At 49.7% G+C, this 27,315-nt stretch overlaps 1 protein-coding gene across 2 annotated transcripts in view; it reads left to right on the forward strand.

Annotated features, from left to right (window-relative positions):
* ZNF469 (zinc finger protein 469) overlaps positions 1–26,693 on the forward strand; it is a 117,651-nt gene extending 90,958 nt beyond the window's left edge. For both annotated transcript variants that reach the window (XM_074968889.1, XM_074968890.1), the window contains one exon: positions 13,235–26,693. In XM_074968889.1, the coding sequence (XP_074824990.1) occupies positions 13,447–26,604 (13,158 nt within the window). In that variant the 5' untranslated portion in view covers positions 13,235–13,446 and the 3' untranslated portion in view covers positions 26,605–26,693. The remainder of the gene's footprint in view (positions 1–13,234) is intronic.
* The last annotated feature ends 622 nt before the right edge of the window (positions 26,694–27,315 follow it).

A 27,315-nucleotide genomic window follows, 5' to 3' on the forward strand; every position in this document is an offset into this window, starting at 1 on the left:
TCGAGCACTGTCCAGACCCTAATTGAGATCAGGGCCCCGTTGTGTTGGGCGTTGTATGTACATATAGTGAGAACAGCCCCTGACTTGATGAACTTATGGGCTAAATAAGCGAAACAAAGAAAAGACAGGAGAAAGGAAATAGTATTATCCCTGTTTCACAGATGGAGAACCGAGTCACAAAGCGATTCAAATGAGGTCATTGCACAAGGTCAAGGGAGCCTGTGACTCAGCCAAAAATTGAACTAGATCTCCTGAGTCCCAGCCCAGTGATTTAACCACAATACCATTCATCAGGCTTACGTTCGCTTTGGCAGAAAGGGAGGAATTTTTTCCTCTACATGTACGTATAGTATGGCACAACTGGCCGGGGCAGCATGACGGAAACAGGGTGGGAAACTGTCCAAAATTGCAAGAGAAAAACCACAGCGTGTTTCTTTTTCGGGAAAAATATGTCTCCTCCCCCGAGCCCCTCCACCTTTGCTTCAGAAGCTGTCTGAATATGTTTGCACAACCGTTTGTGACATCACAATCATTTCCACCACAACCAGCTGTGTGCAGCTGGAAGATCCTGGTTTTGGGCAGCGAATGAGCAGCAGGAGGGATTCTCGACTGGGACTGAATATAGCTGCATTTTAACACCTGATCACCTGTTGCCCAGAGGCTGCATTGGCAGAAGCAGGAATGGCCTAATTGGTCTTTGTCTGTCCCTAGGTACTAGGATCTTGTGATCTAGCAGTGGAGAGCCTGCTTTCATGCAGGTGGGAATAAAGAATGAGGGAGAGAGAGGGAAAATGTATGAAAAACCAGCAGAATGGTTTCTAAAACCAGAATGAGCCAAATTCTGAGGCAATGTGTAGGCTGGTTTGTTGGACTCTCAGGGCATGTCTGCACTGCAATAAAACACCTGCAGCTGTCCCAGCTCAGCTGACTCATGCTGAAGGCTTATAAAATTGAAGTGTAGACATTTGAGCTCGGGCTGGAGCCAAAGCCCAAATGAGACCCAACACGGGAGGAGGGTCCCAGAGGCCAGGGTGCAGCCCCCAAGCGTCTACTTTGCTAGTTTTAGTCCCACAGCCTGGGCCAGCTGACCCAGGCCAGCCCTGGTGTTTGATTGCAGTGTAGGCATGCCCTTATACTAGCTTAGACCTGCTTCCTGCTGGGGTCGCAACATGTGCAGTAGTTTGAACTTACACGCTGAAGAGCTGCCTGGAGCTGTAAGTGAAAGTAGGGGATGGCCCTGCCTTGCCCCTCATCCCCTGCTGGAGTGGCTTTTCTTGCTGCATAGCTCTCTGTAGGCCCCTGGGTTTGTGAGTGACATGAGTGACAGGTCCAGTTCGTAAGTTGCACATTGATAAGGGGGTGAGAGTCCCAGCGAGTCTAAGGGGTCTGTGCTGGTATTACGTGTGGGCTGGAAGAAGAGGTCAGGCTCCCTAAGACTCCACTCAGAACTTGGCCGAACGCATCAGTGTGCCACTAGAAATTGGCAGAAGCTCCTTAAAGTCACCCCGTGTTACAGAGCTCCTCGAAAAGGGGCTTTCATCTCAGAAGTGAGACAAAGCTGCGAGCGTCTCCAGTAAAGAAAGGGATCCTACTTCCCTGCCTCTAACACCCAGACCAATGGCACAAGCCACCCAGGAAGTGGGGCCAGACCTGTCTCCATGCGTGTGTGAAGTATTGAATGGAACCCAATGGGGTGTGTGAGCTGCGGGGCCCCTGCAGGACTGACCCACAGAGGACATGAGTTGTTAAAGCCCCTAAGCAGAGAGTGGTGGCTCTTTAGTTCAAGTTGTAGCAGCTCACGAACTTAGCTCTGGAGGTCCCCAGTGGTGGTCATCTTGTGTTCGCCAAGGGGCTGACAGCACAGCCCTTGCAGTTTGGAGCACTCCTCCGAGCCATGCCATGGAAGGCACACAAGGAAATGCTCACCAGTGTGGGGCCTGCACACTTCCAAGGGGAGAGGGGAATGGTGCAGGGCGACCAGGTGCTGAGACACTCCAGTGATAAGCACAGTGTAGATACACTGATGGCAGGATGGGCCAGCAGGGCTATAGCTGGGAGTAGTGGGATCAAGCTGAGCTCCAGAAGCATCAGGCTGGGCATTACGGCCAAATGCAGCGTCATTTGGTGTAGCTCCTGTCAGCCAAGCTGCACCCTAAAAGCCACTTCCTAGGGAGAGAGACAGTGTTAAAGTGAAACAAGGGTAGCAAAGGGAGAAGAGCATTTCTGAGGTGCAGGCAAAGGAGGAGAGATGCAAGGAAAGATGTATTTCCAGAGAAATACAGGGAGGTTGCCCCAGGCAGCAAGAGCTGCGCAGAAGAAAGGCTCCCACCAGCACCATCCAGACTGCTTTCAAATGTAACTCATTTTTTAAATGTAAACATCCTCCCCTTCCCACCTCTCACAGCCACCTGCACAGCTGGGAACTAAAAATCAGCCTTTGTCTACACTCCAGCGGCATAACTGTGCCATGTAGCACTGTAGTGTAGACGCGTCATACATCAACGCAAGGGGGGTGTTCATCAATGTAGTAAATCCACCCCCTCGAGGTGGGTAGCTAGGATACTGGAAGAATTCTTCCATTGACCTAGCAGTGTTTACATTGGGGTTAGGTCAACCTAGGTCACACAGGGCATGACATTTATCACAGCCCTGAGCTATATAGCTAGGTTGCCCGAAGTTTTAGGTGTAGACCAGGCCTCAGAAACAATCACTTGTGGTAGTTACCTGAGAAGCAAGAAATGAAATTGACTGTAAACAAGAAGTGAAGCAGACCAGCCCGGTCCCAGCTGAGCGAAATGTAAAAGAGCAAACAAACAGTATGGGTGGTTATAAGCATTTTCTTAGAAAATCTTTCCATTTCCATTTAATTCTGTTTTCAGTAACACAGGAGGTGATTTTTATTTCAAGCTGGTTTTTGTCGTGTATCACCAGACACTGCAGCACTGAGTGTGAACAGTTGCTTCGAGAGCATCCCTTTAAAACAAAACACCCAACTTTTTCAAATGTCCCATCAGGAAAATGTTGGAAGGGCCTATTCCTAAACCGTGTCCCTGCTGTGCTCATCTGTCTGTCGCCACTGTGCAAACAAATCCACCAACTGCGTGTGCAAGGAGAGTTAGTTGCATAAACTGGCCATTTTCATCCAAAATGCCCCCCCCAGCAAGTGCCCCCCCTCCCCCCTTGGGAGCAGGCTGCATGTGTTATGTGCTGGGACCTTCTTGGACATACAGGACTTCAGCTTCTGGAGGTTCCAATCTCTAGCATCTAGATTAGCTTTTAAAATAAAATCCAAAGTGATTGGAGGACTGGCTAGAGCATGCTAATGCTTGTTAAAATCATGGAAGTGTCCAGAGGTTCCAGTGAGATCCAGGACCCAGTGGGCTGGGCACTGTATGGACACATAAGAAGAGACAGTCACTTCCCTTAAGAGCTTACAATCTAAATCAGTGGCTCTCAGCCTTTCCAGGCTATTGTACCCCTGAGGCCGGAACCCCGCCTCCTGGGACTGAAGCATGTAACTTAGCTTCGCCAGGCCCCCTGTGGCGCAGGGCCCCGGGCAATTATCCTGCTTGCTACCCCTAATGCTGGCCCTGCACTTGCGACCCCCCTAAACCTGTCCAGGGACCCCCGTGGGAGTCGCAACCCCCAGGTTGACAAACACTGATCTAGATGAGTTGACATACCCCCGGAAGACCTCTGTGTATTCCTAGACCTAACTAGACAAGACAGGCAAAGGATGTATTATTATTCTATTGTACGGATGGGAAACTGAGGCATAGAGAGACCTAAGTGACTTGCCCAAGGTCACACAGAAAGATTGAACTAGAAATTAAATCCAGCTCTCTTGGGTCCCACTCCAGCCCCTTACTCACAAGCCTATCCTCCACCTGCGATGGGGCAGCATCTTGTCTCAGGTCCCTTGCAAACACACTGTCTCCATGGTAGCTTTGAGCACATCGTTTCTGTGGGTTTTTTCCTTTATTAATAGGACAGTTCCACACCCCACTGGCTTTGTTTATTTTTAAACTGCTGGACTTTTGAGCCATGCTTCCCGAGCAGGAAGTTTGGCAGTTATTTATACTGGCTCCCAGCAATAATGCAACAATTAATTCAGGCCCCTGCGATGCAAATGTTGCAGTTTTTAGGATACACAAGTGAGCCTTTCCTTCAAAAATGGCTCCTTTATGTGGCTGACTGAGCACGACTGTGATAATGTAACTAGTTCTGGCCTTGGTTATTTTCTCTTGGCAAGGAGCCTTTGCAAATTTAAACAGCAGTAAACAGGCTTTACGGCTGTGGCTTGAGTCAGCATAAGTGGAGCATTGTTGTGAATGCTGAAGGGCCGTGTGTTAACTTTGGCTAGTTCAGCAGGGGCAGGAGCGATAGGGCTCTGGCCGTATCAATCTGGGATTCATTTTGCTTAGCAGAGCATGAACCCACAGTGAAATTCTAGAATGGCAGTGTCCATTGGCAGCGGCTGGATAGATAGGCAGGTAGACAAACAGATGGATCGTAAAGCCAAGCAGTCGATAGTGAGGAGCAACCCACCTCTGCAAGCCTCGGTGAAGCCTCCCCCAGCTACGTGGTCGACTAGTTCTCTCGTCCTTGGCGAAGCAAGTCACTGTCTCGTGCCTGATCACTTGGCTGCCCTTTGAAGCAGTCTTAATTGGGCTGCTGCTTTGCACACCTACGGCACCTTCTGTCCTAGGAGCTCAAAGTGCCTCTGAAAAGAATTCCACATGTGACCATGAGTGCACCCCGGCCTCTCTGTCAGCAGGCACAGCTCTCAATGGGGGTCAAAAAGGATCTGGCCCTACAAACCTGTCTCCTTGGCATCAGCCCCGAACAAGACTGCTGAGACCCTCCACCATTCCCTGCGAAGACTGGGCATGATCTTAGGTTTCTTCCTCTTAGCAGGATTGTTCTCTAATGCGACGAGCTGGAGGAGATGTTGTGGGGTGTTCCCCCTCCCCATGAGTCTGTGCACACCTGCAGGCCACAGGGCTAGGCTGAGGGGGAATTGTGCTTGTGGAGTTTAGTGCTGCTGCAGATCCACATACATCCCCAGGTGGTAAATATCCTGGGAAGGCTGCTGGCCTCGACTGCTCTTACACCCTGGGTTCTGAGCCACGTGTGGGATCTTGGCGACCGGGTGCTTGAATTCTAGAGGACAAGCGCTGCTCCTCTTAGGGGCAGCCAGGGTGTATTCAGTGCAGGATTTGGTCACAGGAGGGCAGGAGTACTGAGGGACAGACCCGGTTTGTGCTAAAAGGTGATGGGCATTGGAGATCATAGAAGATTAGGGCTGGAAGAGACCTCAGGAGATCAGCTAGTCCAACCCCGTGCTCAAAGCAGGACCAACCCCAACTAAATCATCCCAGTCAGGGCTTTGTCAAGCCGGGCCTTAAAACCCGCTAAGGATGGAGATTCCACCCCCTCCCTAGGGAACCCATTCCAGCGCTTCACCACCCTCCTAGTGAACTAGTGTTTCCTAATATCCAACCGAGACCTCCCCCACTGCAACTTGAGACATTGCTCCTTGTTCTGTCATCTGCCACCACTGAGAACAGCCGAGCGCCATCCTCTCTGGAACCCCCCTTCAGGTAGTGGAAAGCAGCTATCAAATCCCCCCTCACTCTTCTCTTCTGCAGACTAAATAAGCCCAGTTCCCTCAGCCTCTCCTCGTAAGTCATGTGCCCCAGCCCCCCCCAATCATTTTCGTTGCCCTCCGCTGGACTCTCTCCAATGAGAGACGCTGGAGTGAAGTGAGGGCGTGCCTACCCTGCAAGCAGAGGGGTGACTGCAACCTGTGTGGACATCCCCAAGCTAGCTTTGACTGGGGTAGCCCACTAAACATAGCAGTGAAGCCACAGTGGCACAGGCTAGCTGTCCCAGTACAAACCCACCCGAGCCCCTGCTGCTAGCCTGTTCCACCGCTTCGAATGCTGCAGCTTCACCGCTGTTTTGAGCGAGGGAGCTCATTGAGAGCTGACTCGGGTCTGCCTCCACGTGCTGCGATCTGCCTCCCAAACGCAGCGCTGACCTTCCCAGAGTCCCACCTCGGTAGCATGCTTATTGTTAATTTGCACTAAGATGGCACTTAAGAGTCCCAGTTATGGATCAGGACCCCATTGTGCTCGCAGCTGTACGTGCAAAACTTCTTCCTCTTCCTCGATGGAAGAGTCCCTGTCGAATTGAATAGGGATAAAACCAACAGAGTTCAATAGAAATGACTCTAAAAACTCAATCAAAACTGAAATTCCCTCCAGGAGGTTGTTTTGACCCACAGAACAAATAGAATTCTATCCTAGGATTATTTATAATTCATAGATTTTTAAGAGCAGAAGAGACCACTCTGATCATCTAGTCCAGGGATCGGCAACCTTTGGCACACAGCCCGTCTGGGAAATCTGCTGGCGGGCCGGGCCGGTTTGTTTACCTGCAGCGTCCACAGGTTCGGCTGATCGCGGCTCCCACTGGCTACGGTTCACCATTCCAGGCCAATGGGGGCTGCAGGAAGCATTGGCCAGCACATCCCTCGGCCCACGCTGCTTACCGGAGCCCTCATTGGCTGGGAACGGTGAACCGCAGCCAGTGGGAGCCGCGATCGGCCGAACCTGCGGACGCTGCAGGTAAACAAACCGTCCCGTCCCGCCAGCGGATTTCCCTGACGGGCCGCGTGCCAAAGGTTGCCGTTCCCTGATCTAGTCTGACCTCATGCATAACACAGGCTGTAGAACTTCACCCAGTGATTCTTGTATCTAGCCCATCATTTTTGGTTGAGTTTGGAGTATATCCTATAGAAGGACTTCCAATCTCCATTTGAAATCTTCAAGTGATGGAGTGGGTATAGCTGTTCCAAGGGTTAATTACCCTCACTGTTAAAATGTGCACCCTTATCTCCAGGTTGTTTCAATTAAACTAATTATGATGGTCTAAAGATGCTGCAGAAGTTCTCATTTTCTATTCAAATCTCTTCCATACAGGATTGTCTATTTAGTGCCGTATAGGGGAAAGCTACATGATTCAGTGGCATATAGGAATCCTGTCAAGTCAAATCAAAAGATTTTAAACATCTAATCTCCTCACCAATGTTATAATTAACATCTTGGGTTATTAAACTTGAAAGAACATTAATCGGCTACTTTACTTTTCAGTAATTTTTGGTTTCTTTTTGTTCCCTTGGCCAATGACTGTAAACTGATCAATTTCACTACCACCCTCCTCCCATCCCCATCCAGTTTCTAGTCAGTTTCCCTTTAGGGATTCCATGCACTGTCCCAATGTTGCAATGTTTGCAAAGACTGCAAAGGAATGTTTATTTTTAAAAACATTGCTTTCCATGGGATTTTAAAAGAAAGAATTGGAAATAACTGTGTTGAAATGTGCATGCTTGTTTTTACAACACTTAAATTTGGGGCCCAATTGAGCTGACAGTTTCGTTTTAAAAAATTTGTGTTTGATTCCTGTTTCATGTTTAGTGGCTTGAAATTCTGTATTGTGTGTCATCTGGTGAATTCTTTACTCATTTCTGTGGATCTCCCTTACTCAACTAAAGGGTAGGAGGTGGCCCTAAAACCTTAAAAACTCTACTGGGAAATTGGCCCTTTGTGATGGCGAGAAAAGCTGACATAGGAGAGAGATTGCTGTCAAAGTCAAATCCTGGTTTCAGATACCGGGGCAAGGAGCAAGCTATGACATATAAGCACATAGCCTTGCCAGACACCTGTCTTATATGCATTCATTCTGTCCCCAAGTCTGAAGGATGGGCAGCAGGATGAAAGGGCCTATAAGAGTCAAAAAAAACCTGGAAACTCAGAGTAACTCAGAATGAAATGTTTACCGAGTTACACTCAAATCAGAAGACATTCCTGGAACCGTGGCAAGGCTGCCATGGAGACAGAAGCCCTCTTCTGGCTGGTTGATGTAATTGCATGTAGACATGAAAGATGCTGATGTGAACCTCTACATGTTGCCAGTTGGCTAGTTGGTGGGTTGATTGGCTGGTCATTCTGGGAAAAAGCTTTACTCATACGTCACGCCCCTTCCACTGCAAACAAACACTTGAAATGTAGTTGGATTCATTCTGGGGTCCCTTTCCAAGAGACCATTTGGGAGGCCGGGTGAATCAAATCTGGGCGGGCAAGGGAGGTGGGATAGAATCATAGAATATCAGGGTTGGAAGGGACCTCAGGAGGTCATATAGTCCAACCCCCTGCTCAAAGCAGGACTGATCCCCAACTAAATCATCCGAGTCAGGGCTTTGTCAAGCCTGACCTTAAAAACTTCTAAGGAAGGAGATTCCACCACCGCCCTAGGTAACGCATTCCAGTGTTTCACCACCCTCCAGTGAAAAAGTTTTTCCTAATATCCAACCTAAATCTCCCCCACTGCAACTTGATTGCAGGCTAAAGGAGACAAAGGAAACAAATGGAACCCCTTCAAAAAATATAAATAAAAAAATATAAAAGGGGTAAAACTGCAACCTTCAGTTCAAAGCCTTTGGGAATCCAAAGTAGCCTAATTCGCTGTTCTCCCTGGCAAATATAACGGGCCTTGCCACTCAAAATCGATCAGTGATCTTTAGTGTTATATATTATTTAAACAGTATAGGCTCTTTCCAGATGCAATCCCTGCTGCACAGAGCATACAGTCTGCAGGAGAAAGGAGTGAAGACTGATATGGGCCCCAGGTCCATATCACAAACGCTCGCTGCCTTGTGCTCCGCTCACCACGTGACCAAGGCCAGGTCTATGCTACAAGCTTCAGCCCACATAGCTTGTCAGCCAGGGGTGTGATGAGGTATCGTCCTGAGCGACATAGCTGTGCCAGCAGAATCCCCTTGTGCAGATGCAGTGGGCTCATGGTGTGTGGTTTTACAATCCAGGTCCCACCAGTGTAGCTGTGTCCTCACAAGAGGTGCTTTGCCAGTACAATGAGAGCCCCGTGTTTTTTGCAAATCTGAAATAACTCTAAATAAAACTCAAAAGAATGCATAAAATAACATAAAATGAGACACTCACCCCACAGTGGCATCTGACACTGCTCCTGTCTCCCCATTCTGGCTTTGTGACCTGGTGCACAGAGCCACAGCGCTGTTCACTCAGATTTGATCTGGCTGCCCCTCCGTTGTCCTGTCAGAGGAGTGGCCACGCCAAACTGGAGCAGTGCTGTGTCCCTGTGCACCAGGTCTCAACACCCAGAATCGGGAGCTGGGCCCAGACCCATGGGACAGGAGCTACTGCCGTGGGGTGAGTGCAGGGTGGGCTCACTCTGCACCCCCCAGGGGCAGGATAAAATGAAGTAACACAAATTCCTTCCTCCTGCAGTGGAAAAATATAAAAAATAAAGAGAATGTCATGGGACTGTAAGTGTAGTATGCTGGTATTCCCATCCCTGTAAAGCACTCCTAGTACAGACATAGCCTGAGGCTCTTCATGCCCCCGAGTGACATGGAGAAGTCTGTAGTGTAGACCTGGCCTTAAGAGAGTCTTGGTGCTGGTTTTTCAGTTCAGTGGGTGTTTTGCTTTGTTCTGGGTTTTTTGCCTTCCTCTGGCATCAGGAATTGGCGACTGCTAGGGACAGGATACTGGCCTGGCTGGTCCAGAGCTCTGATCTGGCTTGGCAAATCCTCTATTCCGAAATGGATCCGGCTCTAATCAGGTGCTTGTCCCTTCAGAGCAATCTCATACCTGGTCCTTGTTCTGAGAGCAAAGGGCTGCCCTGCTTCAGCCATCTTCATCAGACCGAAGTCGTCGTATCTTTGCTCAGCATGTATCATAACTTCATGGCCTTTGTCCCCTGAGCATGGGGAGATGCCCTCTGTGCCATCTGTGGTGGCCCCAGACACATGTTTCCTGGTTGTGGGATTGTTTTTTTATCTGCCACCTTATCCAAAATCTCTGACCACATCTTTTGGTGATACTCATGCTGGCTGTGCTGTGACAGACAGTAACGTCGCGTTGTGGTTTCCTAGGCCTGAGGGACATAACTTTATTTAGTTACCTAGTTCTCATAAATACATCTCCTGTATTTGTCTGTCCAGGTGTCTCCCAAATTTTCAAACCCACATGCACCCTCTTTTGAAGATTTGGGCCAAGATTCCCAGGATCCTGCCTCTGGAGTAAATACGTGTGTTTTACAATTGAGTTCACTTAACTTGGGCTTGTCTTCTCTATAGCTCTTTATCTCAAGTGAATTCCAGCTCACTTGAGGCAGTAAACACCTTTGTAAAGGTGTGTGTGGACACTGCCCAAATGGGTGTTTTTTAACCATGTTACGCTAATTGCACTGAGCTAAATTGATTGGAAAATGCACCCTTTTTACCCATGGAGCAAGTGATTCTGTCAGCCGCAGCAGTGCAAATGCAGAATTGCAGGCTTGCTTCCCTCCCACCTTGGACTTTGTGCAGCCAAACACAGAGCATGGAACATGCCACCAATCACAATCCTCCGCTCACCAGGGTGGCAGCGTGGCACACCCACTCCAGACAGGTGTAACCCAGGACACGAGGTGTGAAGTAGGGGAGTTGCTCTGGATTGACATGGGGCTAACTCAGGCCACGTGGCTTGTATTATTCAGTCAGTTTCAGAGGTTCAGTCTTGCTGATTGGGAACCTCCTTTCCTAATTGAAGCGCTCGTGGGTGGGGGAGCCACTGCAGCAACTGAATTCCTTCTGCACTGAATGTGCGGGGATTCCCAACTGTTGGGAGGACTGTTTAAGGGTACATCTTGATAGTGAGCAGAGACCCATGGCAGTGAACCTCAAAGCCTGGGTCTGCAGGCGTACATGGGATGGCTAGCCCCGCCCACCACTTGTGCCATCATGGCTATCCTGCTATTTTTAGCACGCTAATTCAACCAGAGCTAGTACAGGTATGTCTCCGGGAGCTGGAAATTACACCTCAAGCTCCACTGCAGACAGGCCTTAAATTGCACCTTCGGACTGAGCCAGTGCCTGCAGGTCATGGGGGGCATTAGTCTGGCTGTGGTCGCTAGGCACTACCGCCGCGTCAGTGTGATATCAGAAGAGTGAATAAAGCCCTGAGGTAAAGCGCTCCAGAAATCTGCCGACCAGTGAGTCACCGAAAGCAGTGTTTGGACTCCGGAAGGAATTATCAAGACCATAGTTTGCCTGAGATGGTAATCGACACCCCCAGAGCCTTGCTAACCTCCCTTGCTTTCCTAGAGATTTCTCCAGCAGGTGAAGCAGAGCCCTGGGCATGTTGGTCATTGTGACACAGAACGCTTCATTCTAGAGGTTTATTTTGACTTGACCGGCGATAAGAGATTTTTTCTCCCTTGTAACATTGCGTACCAGCCTCACTAGCTCTCCTAAGCTAAGCAAGGACAGAGCTGGCCAGTGCTTGCATGGGAGAGCGCCGGGGTAAAGCTGGGGGTGCTGCTTCGAGTGTGTTTCGCTCGGAGTCAGTACTGAACTCAGTGCCTCAGCGTGATGCTAGGGGACACTGTGCTGCGGGAGGGATCATTTTTCCTACGAGATGTTACTTGGGGTCATTAAAAATTCCAGGGGGCTTTTTGCAAGAGCAGGGGTGATAAAGGGTGGCCAAATTTCAACTGCCTCATTTCTGCCTGCAGCTTCAGTGGGTTCCAGCATTCTTTCCTTCATGTCCTTTGCTGTTAAGTGTTGCTGTGTGCTGTTGAACTATTGTGTTCTACCCCACAAGTGGCTGCATTTCATAGACTGATAGACTTTAAGCCCAGAAGGGACCCTCACGATCCTCTAGTCTAGCATTTCCTGACCATTTTGATGCCAGGGACCAGCTTGCTGCCTTCCTGAACTGTGTCAGGGAGATCTCGGGGATCGGCACCGGTCCGCGGACCAGTCGTTGAGAAACACTGATCTAGTCCATGGTGGGTGAAACAATTTTGGTATAAAGCACAACATACAGTTGGTAAAGTGTTTTCCGGATGCTTTAGAAGAAATGGCCCTGTAATGTAGTGCATCCTGTTATCATTAAATGGTTCTCACCTTAGCAGAAGCCAGAAACCATGGTCATTCAGTGGGGTTCTTGTGTTAATTTTTTTGAAATGGTCCCTCTCAGCTCCGTTATAGTAAGTGTCAATGCACTGATCTAGCTAGTCTGGGGAGCACTGAACTAAAGAGCTGAGACGGGGGGAGCAGCGTGGGCAGCAGGTATAAGAGGCCAGGGGAGGCTAAGCCTCCCCAAACAGCCGGCCTGCCAAAAGGGCGTCCGGGCTGTGGCCTCATCTCTGCTCCACGCCGAGGCCCTGCCCTCACTCCGCCTCTTCCCATCACTGCTCCGTCCGCATGGGGGCCTCGGGGAGGGGGTGAAGAGGGGGCAGGTGGGGGGAGGGGCCAAGTGGGGGCAGGCCTCGGGGCGGGGCCACAGTCCAGGCACACCCAGCCTCCCCAAATGGAGGAGTCACGCACCGCCCATGGGGAGCAGAGGTGGCTCCCCCCGTGATATGATCACCGCCCTTAGGGGAACCCAAAGCTCCTGTCTCAAAGGCTGGGGTAGCACTGGAGAGAAGGGGGTGGGACGGGCATAGAGAAAGGTGGGTTCTCTTTTTCCAGGACATCACTCAAAGGAATGCCAAAGGACAGAGCCTGCCCCTGCCCGTCATGGCCAGTCATCCATAGGTGGAGTTCTTCTCTCATCTTTTTCTGCTTACGGTGCTAATAAGCACACAGAAATAGCTTCCAAGGGAAGAAAAAAATGCCTCCCTTAGCATGCTTTGCCAAAAATGCTTCTAACATGCCCTGCAAAGCTGGATGTTTGAGGGGCTTTTGCAATTGGGGAGAGAAGCCTGTCAGAGGAATTTCTCTGAAATCATTTGTGAGGTTCTTGTCCAGGCCCATGTTCTGATCACTCTGCTCCCAGCTGGTGACAGGGAAAGGAGCCAAACTGCTTTCTTCTGTCATAGAAACGTCTTCCCTCTCCGGTTAGCTAGAAGTCAGGCTGCCCAAAAACTGCCCTGGAAAGATACATGTGAAACACACTCCCCGAGGGGCCTGATCCATCCTTGTGCCATTATTCACATCTGTTCAGGGGGCGGGGGTCAAACACTGACAAATCAGGATAGTAGCGTTCAACGCTCACTCTGTGCCAAGGTGTAGCTGACTCCGTGGGGTGTGGGACAGGAGAATCCAGACCCCCAGCTGAGCTGTGGCTTCCTCTTGCTCCATGCTGTTAGACGTGGCCATGTCCTTTGTCCCCGTAAGACTCATTGGGGTTTTTCTCTATTGTAGGTCCCATCCGGAAGCATGAGGCGAATCCCAGGTGCTCTTTACAAGCAAGACCTGCCTAGTAACCAGGATAGATGTGGGAGCGGGGTACCACTGCCTATTTAACCAAGCCTCATCCTAGCCGCCTAACGACGAGAGACCATGCTCGTGAAGGAAGGATCTAATCCCACAGATGTAAGGGAAACGATAGCCTTCTAGCCCTGCCCCTCGGTATCATGACAGGAGAGACCCAGTTTGTTTATGCCGTCAGTGATACTGAGTCCAGCTCCAAAGATCAAGACAAAGACTTTGCCTTTGAACATTTCAGTAGGAAAGGAGCGGGGGAGTTTAACGGCAGCTCCCTGGACACCTCAGAGCTGTGTTTGCACAACGGGACCGAGAGCGGGTCCCACTTCCCCAGCGTCAAGGACAAAGAGCCCCACAGCCAACGGGAAGCTGTGATCAGGCCGCAGCAAGCGGGCAAGATCGACTTCAAGTCCCTTCACAACAAGCCCAAGTTTTCCAGCGATGGCCCATGGGGCAGCGTCAAGGGGAGCCCACAGTCTCCCACGGGGAAGAGCCGAGTGCGGGATAAGAGCAGGCGCGCTGGGAAAGGGGAGCGCAGTCACCACCAGCTCTACAGGCTCACCATTAGCAACTCTCGGTCCAACCCCACCATTGGCATCGCCTACCCCCAGCAGAAGGTCACCCCGCCCAAGAAGCCAGAAGTCAGCCGAGGACCCAGCTCGGGAAGCTACCGATTCCACGTGCCCAGCATCCCCGAGAGGGAGGCAGAGCTCGAGCAAGAGGACCTGAGCTTCAACCAGTGCTTCCCGGAGGTCTCCTCTAGCCTTACCTCCGGCAACTATACCTCACACACGCCAGCCGCCGCACGCCAGAACCACAGCGGGAAAGGACAGCCATCGGCTGGCCTCCCCCACAAAAACCCTGGCACTAACGGGCAGTTACACTATTTAGAGTTCCAGGCAAATGGGAATAAGTCTTGGCCTTCACCGGACAAAAGCTTCCTGGGTGCTAGCTATGGTATTTCTGTTCAGAAACCATGCCCCTTCCCTGAAAGCGGCAAAGCCAGCACGCACTGTCTGGGCTCCTTGCCATTCCAATACCCCTTCCAGCCGCTGCATGACGTAGCAAAGGATCCTTTCCGTAATGACACTACCAGCCAAGATTATATGGATGTTTCACTGGCAACTAACCAGGTGATTCATGGTGCTTTCGGCTTTCATTCTTCCTCCAGGGACTGGCAAGAGGAGGCTCTGAGCAACGGCTCCTACGAAACCGTAGCCCCAGAGGGAAGGACATATGGCCTGTCTTCTCAGCCAGCTCCGTTCCTTCGTTCGCCGGCCCCAGGGGTCCAGCAGCAGTCCCCTCTGCCTTGCTACAAAGGAAGGAATGAGCATTCCGGTGAGCTCAATGGTGCTCTCTCTTCTTCTGGTGCTATCGACCAAACTCCAAGCACTTTCCAAGAAAACCAATCCGTTTTCCCACCTAGTTTACATGCGACTAGTATGCCAAAGCCAGTGAGTAAGGGGCAGCCTTCACTGAAAGACAATGGACCTAGTCAAAGGATACTGACCCAAGGTAGCTCTCTTCGAAGGAATATGCCACAGAACTCTCTACCCCAAGTGCACTTTCAGAACAAAGTTTATTGCGGTTCCCCGGCGAGTGGCGTAAGCCCAGGATCGGTGCCTTTTGAGAAAACCATGCCCAGTACACCTCAAGCCCACCCCCGGCTCTTGCAAGCCTGGGACGGAGCCCATAAGGCGTTCTCTCCTGCGGACCAGACTTCAGCACCTTATTCAAACCCTCTTGGAAGTCAGTTCTCATTCGAGTGCCAGTCCAGCCCTGAGCAGAGGCAGCACGTGCAGAAAAACTCCCGGATGCCTTGGCAGCAAATCCACCTCACCTCCGCAGTGCCCAGCCAGAACAGGATAGAGCTATCCAGGCAGCTCACCAGCCAGAAGTTCCCATTCCCCCTGGGCACCTCACAATGGAAAGGGGGCAGCAGTCTGCAGAAAGGCACCCCCAGGTATCACAGCCAAAAGCTCCTGGCAGGGGAGGGTCTCGTGGTGCAAAGGAGGGACCCCACCCGGCAGAGCTGTGGCTCAACGAACGCTTTCTCCTTTGAAGGTGGGAAGGACACCGGGTCTCCCGCATGCGACTCCCGGAGCAAACCCCTCTTCTTCGGCATAAACCAAACGGTGCCGCCAGCCAGCTCCAGGAGCCCTCCCAATCCGCCGTTGGCTCTGCCGCCGTCGGCATTAGTGGCGGCTTCACCGGGTGAGTCTCCGCTCCCGTCGCCTGTCCCCAACCCCACCTGCAACAGCACGTGTTCTTCTCTCTCGCCTATGTCCAGCAGCCCGGTCACCCACAGCTTCGAAGACAGCCAGCTGCCTGCCGCACTTACCCCGGCACCCCTCTTTCCCCATCCCTGCCACCCCTCGGACATCCTGAACTCCAGCTCACTCCACTACCACCCGCCAGACTCCATCAAGCCCTTCCACTTCCCCCTGGATGCCCCAAAGGACGAGCACCTTCTCAAATGCCTCCCGGAGACCCAGTTCCACAAGCCAGAGGTCGACATGGGCAAGGGCTGCCTGGATGCCTTCGAGGGGGAGCCGCCTCCCCCACCTTACTCCTCCCATCACCTGCTGGCGAACTCGCTGAGCAGCGCAAGCCTGGACCAGCTGGACGTGCTGCTGACCTGCAAACAGTGTGACCAGAATTACAGCAACCTCTCCTCCTTCCTGGAGCACCGCCAGTTCTGTGGCTCGCACGCGGCTTTCCAGGGCGAGATGAGAGATGCTCCCAGGGGGGCTGAGGCCAGGAAGCAGCTCCCCCCAGAGTCCACGAAACACTCCCAAGCCAGGCCAGGGCCATCGCTTTCTCCCGACACCCATTCGCACCTGCTTGCAATAAACAAGCCTGTCAGTTTCCTGTTAGATGGGGAAGGCAGAGGGGAGGCAAAGGAGGACCCACTGAAAGGCCATATATTTAATGGGCTAACCACAAATTCCTTGCCACTTACTGCTTCCGACTTAGGAATCGATGATGCCAAGCTGGACAGTCTGATCACGGAAGCGCTGAATGGGCTGGAGTATCAGTCCGATAACCCCGAGATTGACAGTAGCTTCATAGATGTGTTTGCTGATGAGGAACTCCCGTCGGTGAAGGGCACAGGCCACGGGGTGCCGCACAAGGTGAAGGATGGCCCAGCCTCGGCGAACAAACTGAAGCACGCGGGGAAGGACGAGAAGCCGACGAGTCAGTCAAAAGCCGTCTGTTACTACGAAGAGGATCATCCCAGCGGAGAGCAGGCTCAGAGCAGAGTGTCGGGGACGCAGCATGTTCCTAAGAGGAGACTGGCAGGCAAGTTCACAGACCGGGGGAACAAGAGGCTGGAGAAATCCAGCGTCATGGAGCTGGCACAGAGCAAGGCTGCAAATCGGGTGACGACTGATAAAGCACAGCCTGACAAGAATACCAAGCTGAAGGCGGGGAGGAAGGGTGATGGCGGCTCTCTTACTCCAGTGACTATAACCAAACCCGACTCTGATAAAAACCAGCCCAGAAGCCTTAGTGAAGATGCTTATCTGAAGAGCGAAATCAGGCCCAGTGGTACCACCCCAGGCCCTGCCAGTAAGAACCCCAAGCTGCTGCGGTACTCGATGAAGGATGTGAAAAAGCGGAAGCCTAGGAGCAGCACGTGGAGCAAGGAGCTCATTCATAAAATCGTGCAGCAGAAAAACAAGCTGCACAAGCTGCATGCGAAGAGCGAGAAGAACGCGCCAGGCTCCAGAGCCGCCGAGAGGCGGCTGCCTGCAGCCCAGGACAGTAAATTCGGCGAGTACGAGTACATTTCGGATTCGGATGCTGAAGGGGTGGCGAATGCCACACTGCATGGCAGAAAGAAGCCGGGGTCAGCGTTGAATGGGAGGGCCAAGCACAGCTTCAGCAGGAGGCGCTCAGGGAGAGGTGAGAGGGCCAAAGAGAGAGAGCCAGCCTGGCCCTACAGCCAGAAGAGAGATGGTCAGGAGCACAGGCGGGCCCCAAGCAATGAAGCAATAAAGAACGATGGCGTTGCAGCCAGAATCCGAAGGCGAAGCAGCCGATCGTCCACCGGCAGCAGTCACAGCACTAGCCTGTCCAGTGAAACCGGCGCTAGCCCCCCAAGCACTGAAAGGGCCGACTCCGACAATGAGAAGGAAAGTGTCCAGAACAGAGGATACCCAGAGAATTCTGAGCACGTCACACGACTTCCAAGGAACCCGCTGAGCCTTCTTGACAAAGAGTCTCTAAAGACGAGCAATAAAACCAAAGCGGGCTTTTCCAGAGGGACAAGGAGGTTTGGGTCAGCCAAATTTTTGCGGACTGGCTCCACGACACATCACAGCGATAGGTCACACATTTCTCCGGCAGGTTATAGGAACAAGGAAAGCTCACCAGAAAGCAAAGAAAAAGAACATCACAGCAAAGACGCCTTCAACAAGAGTCCCGCCAGACTTTACTGTAAGGAGGACGCAGAAAAGCAGAAAGGAGCCATTAGCCATGCAGCTGAGATAGCAAGACCTATGCCAGACGCTCGAGATTCCACTGATTTGACAATGACCAGTCAAAGACATCCGTTTGCTGCTTATAATGAGGACACCCTTGCTTACCATACAGAAGAGTTAATTCCTCCCTCTCACATTGGTACTGATGCCAGCCCTGGACATGTGAGTGCTACCTATTCACCTGCTGGACTCAAGTACTTAAAGGAACATGGACTTTGCGATGACCAGAAAGATTATGCTGCTCCAGTCGGCTGTTACAATGGGGATCCTGTTGGAATGATGCTAGCCATCAAAGGACCAGATACCTATGTGAGCACTGACGACACACTTTACGACCACAAAGACCTGTCCAGTCGCTACGATCCTCACCTTTTCTCAAAGCCCCCAGCCGTGGGGGCCTCGCACATTGACGATATGTACTTATGCCAGGGTGACATTAGCACCAGTTCATTTGAGCAGAAGCACTCTGATTTCACCCCCTTTGCATCAGAAAATCATCAGACCAAAGTGTCTTCCCCTCTTAGCTTTGACTCCTCTTCAATGTTCGGGGAACTTCCCGGAGCTGAGTTTGATAATCCATTATACGACAGCGTCGCCACAAGTAAGGACACTTTTGTCCCATTTGGATGCAATCCACCCAGCAAAGCCATGCCGTTTGAGCAGCAGTATCCTCCGTTTCTTCAAGAGAAGGACTGGGATCTAATGGAGGAAGTGTCTCCAATTTTGTCAGAAGACATTGGTCAGTTTCATACCCTTTCGGTGGAAAAGCCATTAGCTAAGAAATTCCCAGATGAGGGAGCCATAACACCCAATCAAATGTCTTTACCTTTGTCAGACAGGATTGGAGATTATAATGTAGCTTTTATTAACAATATATCAGATGATGAACTGGAGATCAAGCGATTAGTTACAGAACTGGAAAGTCAGCTGCAAACCAGCAAATTAAATAGTGAGGCATCCGACGTCCATCAGAAATCTGAGCAACACATCAGCACACAGCTGAGAAAAGCAACTGACCAGTTTTCGCCTATACACACGGATCAAGAGACAGGGAATGAAAAGGGTTTGTTCTTGACAGATGCTCTTGGGAATACAAACCTTCTTCCCACAAAAGTCTGTGTGGGCCAAAGTTTAGTGAATGAGAAGCCTACAGTTCCCAACATAGATGGCAACTATAAGAACCACCAGGATTCTTGGCCCTGCCCAGCGGAGTTTAATTCTTTAGAATCAAACGTGTGTACACCAGCTGCTGAAGATTCAATCTCTATAGATCATTTCTGTTCCAAAGAGGCCTGCGATCAGTTCCCAGAAGCTCTGAAGGATGCTGAAACTTCCAAGGAAAGTGACTCCAGAGAGATGGAGAATGAACCTACCCGGGTTATCCCTGATTCATGCATGCCAGACAAATTAGAGGCTCCAATCTACACAAACCATATGATAAAAAGCCCTGCCATTGTTACTGATTCCTTGTTCCCTAAAACTCTAGAGGCAGCTGAACTAAATACACATGATATTTTTCCGTCCCTGCCAAGTAAACACGGAGCTGAGGGGTTTTCCGAGCCAGGGAAAACGGATAAAACCTTTGATGATCCTCCAGAGCTGGAATCTTTCAGCAGCCACGTTCCAAATCTGAAATGTGAATTTGGGTTTCGGGAAGATCGGGTCCCCACCTTGGATCTCGCTTTGTCTTCTCATGCCAAAAATGACATGGACTCAGAAGAAAGACCTTTAGACAAAGCCGAGTCACCAAAAGTGCTAAAATGCTCAGTGCACTTCGAAGGTGATGACAATGAACCTGTTTTATTGGAAGAGACCGAAGAAAGTAAGGATCCTGCAGTCTACCAAACCCCAGGGCCCTTTCACAAGGCTAGCAACCGGAAAGCTTTATTATTCGATATACTGAGTGTGTCCAAAGAGACTGGTTGTGGTACAGAAAAGGTGCTAGCCTCCCAAGAAACTACCGCAAACCCATTACAGCAGCTCCAAATGTTTGTTGCCCGGACAGTCAAGAATAATGAAGAAGAGCTGATGGTGCCATGCTTCCCAATACTGCTCTCTGCCAACCACCAACCTTCAAATGCCAATCTCCAGTCTGAGCAGGAAGAGGAAGGCCTGGGCAGCTTGGAAGGTGAGAATTCAGCATGTCATCATGCATCTGTAGAGGGGAACGAGCCCATGGGAGGAGAGGCAGAGAGCATGGCTACCACATCAGAAGCAACTGGAGTTTTTCCAGAGGCAGGTGAACAGCTGGAATCGTTCAACGAAACAGACACCTACACTGCAGAGCAATCCACATTTGCGAACCACAAGCTGCACAATAATGTAACAGAGCTGCAGCACTTAGCAGATGAATGTTCAGAGCCGAGTGACATTAATATCTGTGCAGATGGTGTATCACAAGAGCATAATAACCTCTCACCATGCGGCAGCGCAATGGTAACCCCATTGCTAGGGCAGGTAAAGAAAGCTGATCAGATTGTGGAGGAGCAGGAGCAAGATAAAAACAAAGCAACCTTGGCATTTAAAAACCACAGAGAATCCTATTTAAGCCATAGTTTGTTTGAGAAAGAAACATTAGGCAATGCACTGACAGAGACACTAAAAGTAAACACTGTTGAATGTAATGCTTGGTCTGATAGAGCTAGTCATCATATTCAGTTGTCATGCACCATAAAAAACAAACGCATAGGGTCAACCAACAACCACGTAGGACATGAGACACAGCTTCCTTGCAGTGTGTCTTTGGGTCCTGCTAGCTCTTTGAATCCTTCTGAAGATCTTCACCAGGAATATAATTTGTTGCATGAAACTAACATCTATTCAGTAAATGCTCAGCTTCCTGAAGAGGGCAGTGGAAAGAAAAAGCAGGCCCTTGATGCTTGTCGCTCTAAAGAGGACTCTCTGGCCAGTTTGCCTTTGCAGACTAGCTTTTCTCGACACAAATATTTGCAGAACAGTAATAATGAAAATGTAGAGTTCTCTGACTTCAGTGTGCAGCTCTCAGAAGAGGATAGATACACTGCCCCTGTGCTTAACACAGAGACTCAGTCAAGTACATTTATTGTAAAAAGGTTCAACTCTGATTTGGAGAAAAATCTAGTTTGCTGTCCCACACAAAATCCTTTAGAGCAAGGAAAATGGAAAGACACACATGTCTTTCCACCCACTCCTCCGCAATGCAACAACACTGCTCCCGCACCTTTGGATGCTATTGGAAACATTCGTCATTGTCTTGCCAAAGACATTCTAAATAATTTTGGGCAGTCTGAAAAAGAAGGACCAGCAAAACCTCATGTTCCACAATGCCCCGGTGAGTTGGCAGCTTCTGCTTTGGAGATGGAAAGCCCCCAGAAATTGCAAATGAATGACTGCATTCTTCCCTGCGTGCCACCTCTGGATCAAAAAGACACTGATGATGGGCCGCCAGAAAGCACTTTTGCTGAGCTGTTATGCCCTCTTTATAAAGGAAGCAAGACATGCACCACCACAGACATGATTATTAATTCTCAGTCAATGCCTCTGCAGAGCATCCATGCTTGTCAGCCCACACCAGAAACCAAAGATTACTCAACGCAGCCCACTAATCTTTCACCAATTGGAGAAAGAGACGGAGAGGTAAACTTAAATCAAGAAAAGGAGCTTAAAAAGTGCCATTATAACGGAAATAAACATCAAAAGGAGCCAGAGTCCTCGTGCAATAGCTTTGTCATTCAACAGATCCCAACAGTTGTAAGTATTGCCTTTGGAAGGACAGCAGACTCTGGCCCTGTTGATCAAAAGGGCCACCAGTTTACAGATGTGCCGGAGACGAGACCTAGTGACCCCTCCAAAAATGTGGCTAATAGAGAAAATAATTCAAAAGGAGATGACTCGGAAAGCCATGGGGCTGAGAGTCCTGGAGGAGGTGGCAGTTGTACCGTAAATAACATGGAGCAAGAAGAGGAGAGTGGCATGTTTAAAAATATCCCAAATGCATCCAGAAACGGGCACCTGAAAGAAAAGAAACAAAATGGCCTCCAAGTCACTTGTGATATTTGTTCAGCATCTTTTAGATCCAAACCAGGGCTGACCAGGCACAAAGCTGTAAAGCATAGGACGAAAAACGACGGCACGTTGCTGCCAAGCAAAACTTCAAAGTTCAGTTTGAATCTGCTGGAGAAAACATCTAAAATGTCCAAGAAAGTCTCTCGGAAAAGCATAAAGACCACTGCCAAAGAGAGAATGAATAACACACAAATGCCAACCAGCGCAGTTGGACACGTCTCCAAGAAAACCTGTGTGGATCAAGAGAAGGAGCCCAATGCACAAATGCAAGAAGTAGTTAGTCGGGTGCTCAGTGACCTCAGTGTCATATCGTTTGAAGTGTGCCATGAACGTCATCACACAGATATTCTGAGTAAAGAAACAAAGACAAAATCGCATAGCTCAGAGACAGGGGGATTGGATGAATCAGTGACAGAAAAGCCCTGTCCTAGAAAGCAACCAGATAAACAGGGAAAAGGTAGAAGAAGCCAAAGCAAAGATCCTGGGGGGTTAAGTAGAAATTTAGAGAAGAAACTAAGTAGAAAAGCAAGAAGAAGGAAAGTAAAGATGTTTCCCAATGAAAGTGAAGTCAATGAATTGTCTGACCTGGAGAAGAATGCTATTGATGGTCCTTCCAATGTTGTTTCCAGTAGAATCAACTCCAGTCTGTTAAATGTGATTGAAGACCTGGCTGAGCCAAGCAGTTGCATCTCAGCAGAGGAACAAGACAGGCCATGCTCACCCCAGCAGTCTCACACAGCAAAACAGTCACCTTGCATAGTTAAGCATTCCGATGAAGTGGGTGATTGGGTAGTCTCTTCCAAGGAGACAGGCAGACAGGAATCACTAAAGGTCCCCGTGAGCTGTCAAAAGCAGATGGAAGATGCAAGTCAAGGAGAAAAGGCACAGGCCAAAGAGAAATGGGCAAGTGGGTTCATGAAGCAAGTGGAGAAGGGGTTGAGCAAGGTATGCAAAGAACAGCAGGATGATGGTGGTGGCACAAATGTGAAGGAATGTGAGAATTCCTTGGGAAAGAGCCATCCTGGGAATCATAGTAGTGCCTTCAGGCATCCCTTGAGTCCTGCCAGAGCAGATCTGTCTTTAGAAACCTGTGAATCTGAAATGGCGAGCAAGGATCCCACTAAAGGCATGTTGGAAAATGCTTCTGATGACAGCCCTTGTTCTGCAGATTCAAAGCCCTGGGGAAAGGGAGAGTTGCTACAGAGCAAGGAGTCCTGCACTGATGATGCAACTGAGCCGGACCTGCGGGGTTTATTTGATGATGACATCACATTCTCACAGCTGTTTCCAAGGGACAACCAGTTCACCCGGAGGAAGTGCACACGCGTGTATGGGAAACGAACCAAGAAACCCAAACCTGTCACTGATGCAAATGTCGGGCCAGTGGGTGCCATAGACTTCTTTCCCATCCGGCTGGCTTCAGACCTCAGTGAAACCAGCTCTTTCTGTGTCACCAGGGATGATCCTTGTGAATATGAAACCATCTCCATTGACGATGCCTTGATGCTAAACATGTGTCACAGCAGTAAGCCAAAGGGGTGTGATGCCAGCTCCAACGCTTCCACAAATATTGCGCTGCAGCCAGATTATGAGAGAAACAGCCAAAGGAAGGAGGTCATTGACCTGGAGGATGATAACATGTTAACCTTCCTATGCCAAAACAACCAGATGGAAAACATTCCGGACTTGAACATCTGGGGAAGTCTTGAAAAGGAGGCAGAAAATGTTCCTGCTGATGAAATACTGTTCAAGTCCCCTGTGGAGCTTGCAAATGAACATTCAATAGCAGAAACTAGCCCAGAACCCCCAGAGCTGGAAGAGGAACCCTTCAACAGCAAGATAAATGAGGACCGAGGCTCACCTGAGTTTCATACGATTGACATGGAGATGTTGAATGCAAAGTTCAAGATGCAGGACATGTGCTTTTTTAGCCCTTGCAAAGATAATCCTGGCCATTTGGATGAAAGCATGGTGAGTTTCAAGCAGAAACCGAGCCAGCCTAGCAAACACAGCAAAAATAAGCTAGAAGATGGGAAACCAGGCAAAAATCGCAATGATATGAACATCAAGACTAAGGATAAACAATACAAATGCAAAGTGTGTTTCCAGTGGTTTCTTACCTTAGGGGAGCTGGACTTTCACAAACTCACCCATAACCCTTCCCCTCCACCTACCTGCTATATGTGTGTCCAGCGCAAATTCAGCTCAAGGGAGCAATTGAGGGACCATTTAAAAGAGAAGCATGCAAAAAACAAAGCTGGCCTGTGGGCCTGTGGAATGTGCCTGAAGGAGATTTCCGATGTCTGGATGTACAATGAGCATCTTAGAGAGCACGCCACGCAGTTTGCTCGGAAAGGTCAGGCTCAGAAATCAGCGATGGGTCTGCCCACCTGCTTCAGCGAGGACAACGCTGCGGTCACTCACTTCCTACACACCATCATGTATCGGAAACCAAACAAGTCATCCAAGCTGGTGGATTCTACCAGCAAACACCTTGCCAGCAAAGAGAACAAGAGCCCAAAAGAGCCACCCCCAGACCAAGAGGCAAAGGTAACTAAAGATGCCTTGGAAGGCAGTATCAGAATTAAACCAGCTTCCTCCGCCTCCAGCTCTTCCAAAGGGTCTGCCAGTCCATCTCCAGACAATACGCCAAAAGGTGAAAGCACTCAAAAAGCTGTCCCCATGCATCCGGACTGCAAGGATCCTTCCAGAGATTGCCATCACTGTGGAAAACAATTTCCCAAGCCCTTCAAGCTCCAGCGCCACTTAGTGGTGCACAGCTTGCAGAAGATTTACTTGTGCCACAAGTGCCCGATGTTCTACCCAGAAACCAAAGAGCTTCGAAGCCACCTGAGTCAAGATCATGGGATAGCGGAGGAACCAGAGATCAAGCACACCACGCTGTATGCGTGTGAGCTCTGCGCGGACGTCATGCACGTCATCAAAAAGTCATTCATATGCAGCATGTGCAACTACACCTTCTCTAAGAAAGAACAGTATGACAGGCATATGGAGAAGCACCTGGCAGGAAGCAACAAGACTTTCAAATTCAGAGGGGTCATGAGGCCCGGCATCTCCTCCAAGGGTGGCAATGAGAAAATCAAAGAGGAAAACTGTCCAAGGGAGGACATGCCACCACGCAAGAAAAGGAAGATCACACACCATGGCAACTTGGATCCACGCAACTCACCTGTGCACCTTGACCATAGTAATGATCTACAGCTAGCTGATGTGCCTTCACCACCTCCCAGTGAGTCCTGCCCTGCAACAGGTGGTGATCGTGGAGCAACTTTGCCCCAAACCTCTGTGAAAACGGAAGACCTCGTGGGTGACTTCTCAGACCTCCTGGCTAAAATGGAAAAATCTCAGTTCGATACCCTCCCGCCGCCCCCTTGCCTGTCTCCCTCTCTGCCCCAGGCTGTCGTGGGTGATCCAGAGCTCAGTTACACCACGACGTTTTCCATCGAAGAACTACACAAAGGAGCCTTTGATGGGAAGCCTCTTCCTTTCCTGGACTCTTCTGAATTTCGTATGGACCTTTCTAGTCTAGCTCATAACCAGGCAATGGATGGAAAGCTATCTCCACCTCATCTCACTGAGAAACATGGGCATGCAGAAAAGCCAACCCTGGGCAATCAAAGAGAACCTATGGTGGGGCTATTGGACAGTCCCAGTTCACGAGAAGAGCCTGTCGACGAGATCCCTTGCCTCAAACTAGCTAAGAAAATCCCAGAAATTCCTGCACCAAAAGTAGAAGCTCCACAGGCCAAGGACACTCATAAAACGTTGTGGAGCAGCCTGAATGTAGATGACATAGCCCCTAGGGAAATTGCATCCAAGCCCAATTATTCAGAGTCCACCTACCCCTCTCTGCCTCTGAAGGACAAGACAGCATCACCTGTTCTAAACAGGGCTGCCAAAGATTCAGCCCCTCAGAAGAAAACCACAGGCACTCAAGTGAATGGCGAAGCTGCCTCCGCTGCAACTGGTAATCTGGGCAGCACAGAGGAGATCCAGAAACCCTGCTCACTAAAAGAAAAAGCCATGCCTGAGACAGGTGTCTGTGTCAAAGACAGCAATGCCAATGCCAGTGTCAGAGAAATAGGATGCAATCAAAACAAACCCTTAAGTCAACTCAAAGCTGAAGGAGTGGCCAACCCTGTGAAACACAGCCACTCGGATCCAGGTAAATCCTTGGACAAGCCAGCTCTGAACGGGCCTGGCAAGCTGCACCCAAAGAAGCGAAAAGAGCACAAGTCTTCGAGTCACAAAGGCAGCTCGGCCTCCAGGGAGAACATTGAGGGAGATGGGAAGAAGAAGAAAGCCCGAACACCGGGCCCTGGGAGGAGTGACGGGGCTGGAGAGCTCAAAAGAGCCGAATGGACTAACAACGAGGCTTCTGCCCTTTCCCCCGGGAGGAGGGAAACGCACTGCAACAAACTGATCCCCAGGCCCAGAATGTCAGGAGTTGGCAACCAGCTGAAAAAGATGGCACTGGACACCTACAATCAGAAGAAGGTGACGAACCGTCATTCCAATGGAGACCTGAAACGTAAGAAAGACATCCTGGGGAAAACCTTTCACCATCTCCTCGCCAAAGGCCCCGCCACGTCCCTACACAGCTCTTTAAACAGGCACAGAGCTGTCCAAGGTGCTAAACCTGCTGACTCTCACAATTACAGGACAGCCGAATCCCAGAACAATCTCCTAAGCCAACTGTTTGGACAGAAATTAACGAGCTTTAAAATTCCTTTAAGAAGAGATACTTCAGAGTAATTTATGAAAGTGACTTATGGTGATCCTCAGCTGCTTTCATGGGGTTTGCAAGGGAAAAATTATCAAAGCATTAAATTCGTTTGTGTAGCGTGATTTTTCTGTCTAGTTTAAATGAACTTGCACTGCAGCCCCTGTGAAATAGTTTGCTTTGTGTCTACTAATCTACTTTAATTCACCTGATTTATCATGCAAATGCTAGAACTTTGATGTTGCTGATGATTTTCATGAACTGAAATTGTAATCGCTTTGGGCAGACTGAATCGTCAAGAGCAATTGCTTTATTGCAGAAGTGCTGAGGTTATAAGGATACTTGCAAATCTCAGACCCTTTTGAGACTGCTTCTGTGTTATCTTTGTACAAAGTACTTGAAGAGATGAACTTCATTCCATGGACGTCTTATTCAGAAGGTGCAGTACACTGTAGAAAGCAATTTTTTTAAAGATTTTGCACAAATAATCCTGTACAATTCACTCAATTGGGAACTGGCCTACGATACGATAAATTAAAAAAAAAATTAAATTAAGAATCAAATGCCACCTTTTTTGACAGCCATTCCTAAGAATTTGTTTCTCCATTGCCAAGAAAATAATGAACTAGCTTGCTTGCTGCGTGGGCCTATTAGAGTGTTTCAAACATTGGTGCCATTATTTGACCACTGTAGATTATGTAAATGCATGAAAAATGAGAATAACGCTAGCGAACTGCACCCTG

The sequence above is a fragment of the Natator depressus genome, chromosome 12 (assembly GCF_965152275.1).
Source record: "Natator depressus isolate rNatDep1 chromosome 12, rNatDep2.hap1, whole genome shotgun sequence".
In the NCBI taxonomy this organism is placed as follows: Eukaryota; Metazoa; Chordata; order Testudines; family Cheloniidae; genus Natator; species Natator depressus.